Source organism: Bos javanicus, chromosome 9 (genome assembly GCF_032452875.1).
Source record: "Bos javanicus breed banteng chromosome 9, ARS-OSU_banteng_1.0, whole genome shotgun sequence".
Taxonomy (NCBI): Eukaryota; Metazoa; Chordata; class Mammalia; order Artiodactyla; family Bovidae; genus Bos; species Bos javanicus.
The window spans coordinates 19,563,676-19,570,198 of NC_083876.1; the positions used below are offsets into that span (position 1 = coordinate 19,563,676).

General features: G+C 41.3%; 1 protein-coding gene across 1 annotated transcript; it reads left to right on the forward strand.

Moving 5' to 3' along the window:
* Window positions 1–662: 662 nt before the first annotated feature.
* LOC133253715 (peptidyl-prolyl cis-trans isomerase A-like) lies at window positions 663–1,429 on the forward strand. The gene has a single exon (XM_061427276.1). The coding sequence runs from the start codon at window positions 702–704 to the stop codon at window positions 1,197–1,199; it is 498 nt and encodes a 165-aa protein (XP_061283260.1). The 5' UTR covers window positions 663–701; the 3' UTR covers window positions 1,200–1,429.
* Window positions 1,430–6,523: the final 5,094 nt, after the last annotated feature.

Here is a 6,523-nt window from a genome sequence, read left to right on the forward strand (position 1 = left end):
ACCATCTGCAGTGATTTTGGAGCCCCCAAAAGTAAAGTCTGACACTGTTTCCACTGTTTCCCCATCTATTTCCCATGAAGTGATGAAGCCACAGTTAGTTCTTTGCAAAATCACAGTGTATAATCTGTATTTCTACACTCTTTTTTCCTTTGCTTCCCTTGTGGCTCAGTTGGTAAAGAATCTGCCTGCAATGCAGGAGACCTGGGTTTGATCTCTGGTTTGGGAAGATCCCTGGAGAAGGGCAAGGCTACCCACTCCTGTATTCTGACCTGGAGAATTCCGTGGACTACAGTCCAGGGGGTAACAGAGTCAGACACAACTGAACGACTTTTGCTTTCACTTTCACTTTTTTCCTTTTACTACTCAAAGTTTTGTAGGTTGCTTTCACTGCTTAGCGTTTTGCTTTTCCTAGAGCAGTTGCTTAAATAAATGAAGTTGGTTTGTAAGATTCTCTGACTCAGAAATGGAGCTTGACCTGTCTAATCAGGATGCTTTATGGGAGGGAACACAAGAAAAGGTAATATACAGCAACATTCAACCGTTTACCACAGGTGATATGGTGCTATCTACCTGTAAAAAGTATTAATTTTCCCTCTGGGTACTCCTTATTGGTCAAATATCAGATCAACCTAGGAGTAAAGAAATATAGAGAAGGGGCCTTGCAGACACCACCACCCCAGAGCTTCCCTTGCTGTCTAGCCATGGTCAACCCCACCGTGTTCTTCGACATCGCTGTCGACGGGAAGCCCTTGGGCCGCGTCTCTTTTGAGCTGTTTGCAGACAAAGTTCCAAAGACAGCAGAAAACTTTCATGCTCTGAGCACTGGAGAGAAAGGATTTGGTTATAAAGGTTCCTGCTTTCACAGAATAATTCCGGGATTTATGTGCCAGGGTGGTGACTTCACACGCCATAATGGTACTGGTGGCAAGTCCATCTATGGCGAGAAATTTGATGATGAGAATATCATTCTGAAGCATACAGGTCCTGGCATCTTGTCCATGGCAAATGCTGGCCCCAACACAAATGGTTCCCAGTTTTTCATCTGCACTGCCAAGACTGAGTGGTTGGATGGCAAGCATGTGGTCTTTGGCAAGGTGAAAGAGGGCATGAATATTGTGGAAGCCATGGAGCGCTTTGGGTCCAGGAATGACAAAACCAGCAAGAAGATCACCATTGCTGACTGTGGACAAATCTACTAAATTTGACTTGTGTTTTACTTAAGCACCAGACCATTCCTTCTGTAGCCCAGGAGAGCACCCCTTCACCCCATGTGCTTGAAATATCCTATAATCTTTGTGCTCTTGCTACAGTTCTTTGGGTTCCATATTTTCCTTATCCCCCTCCAAGTTTAGCTGGATTGCAAAGTTAAATTTATGATTATGAAATAAAAACTAAACAATTAAAAAAAAAAAGAAAGAAATATAGAGAAGGACATAAAATGCTGATCAAAGGGGTGGGGTGGAGTGGGAGTTGGGAGGGAGGTTCAAGAGGCAGGAAACATATACATACCTATGGCTGATTCATGCTGATGTATGGCGGAAACCAATACAATATTGTACAGCAATTATCCTCAGATTAAAAATGAATAAATCAAAAATAAAAGGGAATCAGAAGACCTCTGATCTATTACTACTTCCAAATAAGCATTTAGATATGCTATATAGTTAAGTACAGCTAAATATTAGTAATTATTAAAGTTAAACATTAGATTGTTCAAGTTTACTTTAAACTGAACTATTATTATAATTGATATAATAACTTTGTGTATAGAATACTGTTTGAAATCAAGTGGTTTATAGATTAGTAAATATGTTTTTGTTATATTTATATTCAAATGGTACTGGTAATAAAATTTCATATATATTTTTTCTACAAAAAAAAATCAGTAATTAGCAGTCATAAACATTTCAGGCCCCAAGGCACCTGTCCCACTTTAATGTCCACCATATGAAATACGGAATTGCTTTCTAAAAGCACACAGCCAGATCATTCAATAGGATCCCAAACAACCTTTGCCCCAGTTATCTTGCAGCCCAGAAATCAACACTGTTACCAGCAGACCTCAGAAATAAAAACTTAGTACTCATGCTGTAAACAGGTGTAAATCCCTGAAAGCACAGTGAACCCAGTAATGTGATGGTTTCCACTCATTTCATTTTATCTATTCTATTTTTTTAATTTTTGATTGTATGTTTCGTACTTGAAGTGATCAAATGCTTGTGTCAAGTGGTTGAAATTATTGGTTCCAGACATTCCAGTGAGCTGGCTACTGACATCTGCCTGCTCTGATTTTTGAGCTCACTATATCTGTGTGTATCACTGGGGATCACACGTACACGGAAAGCAAGCTTTTCCAACATGGAAGACAGAGGGAGACTCACCTCCTGTCCACAGCGGCCGCGGGCTCTGCTGCTGTCATTTTGCATTCGGGTCTGTTCTGTTTCTTCAGAAACAGCCCAAGTGTGTGATTATGTACTTCTGGAGCCTCGCCAGCTCACTCAGGAGTTTCTGGCCCTCTGGTGTCTGTCCCCTAAGGCAGCAAACTCGATTGACTCAAAGAGCTGTTAATTAAGTGAATTATGTCTGGTCAGGAATTTATGAACAAAGAAAATAGAACTGGAAATGATAACTGTGCCCTCACAAAAGACTGAGTAAGCGATATACAAATTAAACAAAAAACCCCAACCCAACCAAAAGAATCTCTTTATAAGGATTTTCCCTCTCCTCTGAGTTTAGTTTTTCTCTCTAACCCAATTTGACAGAATACACTTGTTCTTTAGTGAGATGTTCTCATCCCAAATGTGCTTATAATCTTGGGCAAAATGCAGAGAAGAGCTGAGAGGAATATAAACACTGTGTATTCTCTCTACAGAACCGTTGAAGGAAATGCTGTTTACTTGGAAATAGAGTTCCAGAAAGTATGTCTGCCATCTGTAGTCCAGATGATGGTGTCTGTGGTGATGAATTAAACATTTAGAAATAAAAGCTAGTGCTTGTTTCTGTTTGTGAGGATAAGGCAGTTGAAATATTGTTTCATTACTCTTAATGCACAAAATAGCTAGAACTTGTTTATGCATTATATATTCATAACTTAGAAGACATTTAAAGAAAGACACAATGATTGTGGATTTTTGAGAGTGTGTCTTGGCACAATTTCTGCATAAGCTCTGATGCAGACATAATTTGCTAAGCCATGGAGACTGCTAGAAATTTGAAAGCACTTTTATTAGCACCATGACTTACTCTTTAATGAGGGCTCTTGCTCTAAGATCCACACACCTGACATGCCTCTTGAGAAACCTATATGCAGGTCAGGAAGCAACAGTTAGAACTGGACATGGAACAACAGACTGGTTCCAAATAGGAAAAGGAGTACGTCAAGACTGAATATTGTCACCCTGCTTATTTAACTTATATGCAGAGTACATCATGAGAAACGCTGGGCTGGAAGAAGCACAAGCTGGAATCAAGATTGCTGGGAGAAATATCAATAACCTCAGATATGCAGATGACACGACCCTTATGGCAGAAAGTGAAGAGGAACTAAAAAGCCTCCTGATGAAAGTAAAAGAGGAGAGTGAAAAACTTAGCTTAAAGCTCAACATTCAGAAACCAAGATCATGGCATCTGGTCCCATCACTTCATGGCAAATAGATGGGGAAACAGCGGAAACAGTGTCAGACTTTATTTTGGGGGGCTCCAAAATCACTGCAGATGGTGATTGCAGCCATGAAATTAAAAAGCACTTACTCCTTGGAAGGAAAGTTGTGACCAACCTAGATAGCATATTCAAAAGCAGAGACATTACTTTGCCAACAAAGGTCCATCTAGTCAGGGCTATGGTTTTTCCAGTGGTCATGTATGGCTGTGAGAGATGGACTGTGAAGAAAGCTGAGCACCGAAGAATTGATACTTTTGAAGTGTGGTGTTGGAGAAGACTCTTGAGAGTCCCTTGGATTGCAAGGAGATCCAACCAGTCCATTCTAAAGGAGATCAGTCCTGGGTGTTCTTTGGAATGACTGGTGCTAAAGCTGAAACGCCAATACTTTGGCCACCTCATGTGAAGGGTTGACTCATTGGAAAAGACTCTGATGCTGGGAGGGATTTGGGGCAGGAGGAGAAGGGGACAACAGAGGATGAGATGGCTGGATGGCATTACTGACTCGATGGACATGAGTTTGGGTAAACTCCGGGAGTTGGTGATGGACAGGGAGGCCTGGCGTGCTGCAATTCATGGGGTCGCAAAGAGTAGGACATGAATGAGCCACTAAACTGAACTGAACTGAACTTGCTCTAAGATAGAGTGATTGTTTCATATGCTGCCACTCACAGGCGTGTATCAATAAGCTCACCGTGAATATCCCCATTCTTCAAGCTATGAAAGAACATTTAGAAAGCTGTCCATGATTCTTTACTAAGTGAGATGCAAAGAAAGCTAAATGGTTATGAATCCTGAGCACTGCCCTTCAAGAACAGGCTGTCTAAAAGGGACTTGTAAAAGAAGAGGGCAATGCAATTTGTACATTCATAAGATATTCATAAAATCAAGGTGCATAGAAGTGTTTTGGTGGTTTTTTAAAAATAAAAAATTTGTTTCAGTTGGTGAAGGCAGAACAAGCAGAGTAATGGTCTCAATCATCGTGCTCAATCACATCTGACTCTTTGCGACCCCATGGACTAAGACCCGGCAGATTCCTCTGTCCATGGGATTATGGGATCCCAGCAAGAATAATGGAGTGGGTTGCCATTTCCTACTCCAGGGGATCTTCCTGATCCAGGATTCGAAGCTGCTAACCGACATCTCCTGTGGCTCCTGCCTTGGCAGGAGGATTCTTTACCACTGAAACAAGCCCAGAGTAATGGTAGAGGAATCATTACCTTTCATCCAAAGTCGAGACAATTCTGGTATGAAATGAGACTTCAAAGGCTGTTTGTACAATCAAGAAGATTGAGAAGGAGACATACAGGCCAGAAAATGAATGACTGAAAGCAAGTTGGACTTGGGGTGTGGTGATATGTAGAAATGGCCAGGATGCGGGGTGGTGGCAGGGGTTGGGGGGGAAGCCATGGTTGTAATGGGACCACTCAGTCACTCTCCAGGGACTGGCAAATTGAAGAGATTGAATTGGAGAGCTCAAGGCCATTCAAGGGTCACTATTCAGACCCAGGGGGTTGTAGTCCTATGGTAATACTGGCCCAGACTTTCAGATTTCTCAAGAGAATATAAAAATATAAAAATGTGTGTGTGTGTGTGTGTGTGTGTATAAACTGTGAATTATAAGACATTGGGAGGTGGTGAGCCAAATTCAAGAATATAAAATTGAAGAATTGAAGCAGGCTGTCTATCTGTAACTCAAGATACTTAGTAAAAGTTTCTAGGTTTGGGGGAGTTAAAGGATGTCCCAATCTTCTTTCTGATCTATCTACTCTTTCTTATGAATCTTTGCACTTCTCCGCCACTAACCAAAACAATTGGCCATCCCAATCAAACAACAAATGTTCCTGATTGAAGATTCTAGCAAAGAAGTGCTTGAAGTGATGCTGTATGGGTTCAGGGTTGGATGGGGAGGGTGTGGGTTCTGAAGGCAGGTTGAGTAAAGCATCCTATCCGATAGCTGAAGCTAGCTCCTATAGTATCATGAAAGTGAAGCTAGCTCCTGTAGTATCATGAAAAGCGAAGCTAGTTCCTATAGTATCATGAAAAGTTACTCAGTCATGTCTGACTCTTTTGTGACCCTATTCACTGTAGCCCGCCAGGCTCCTCTGTCCATGGGATTTCCCAGGCAAGAATACTGGAGTGGGTAGTCATTCCCTTCTCCAGGGGATCTTCCTGACCCAGGGATCAAACCCAGATCTCTTGCATTGCAGGAGGATTCTTTACCATCTAAGCCACATGGAAGCTCATAGTATCACAAGAAAAAATTATTAAATTATCAGGAATTTTGTCAGCCAGTATAGCCATTATAAAAATTATATTAAAAATACAATTACATAAATTATATAAAAAACAAAGGTAATAAATGCTCACACCATTCCACTCTCTGATTATGTCAGTACATTTTACTGTTATCTATGCTCTTGAGGACACTTTCTTACAGTGTCACTGTACGATGGAAGTGCTGCAGAATAATGTGCTTCAGGGCCTCTTTTCCCAAGGCTGCCCTCAGGGTTAACATGCTGGTGGCTGGAAATCAGCTACACTGATAAACATTTACCAACATATCACTGGTCCTTGCTACAATATACCATCTCTAAGGGTGAGCTTGCCTTTTACATCAGAGCTGGCTTTACAGGCAAAATAAAATCCCATTACAAACTACAGTTACAGATATAGAAAACAAATTTATGATTACTAGGGGGTAAGGAAGAGGAGAGATAAACTTGGAGACTGGGATTGACATATACGCACTTGTTATTGTTCAGTCAATAAGTTGTGTCCGACACTTTATGGCCCCATGGATTGCAGCACGCCAGGCTTCCCTGTCCTTCACTATCTCTTGGAGTTTGCTCAAACTCATGTCCA

Coding starts and splice junctions, on each gene's coding strand:
- LOC133253715 (XM_061427276.1), top strand. CDS start 702: ATGGTCAACCCCACCGTGTTCTTCGACATCGCTGTCGACGGGAAGCCC.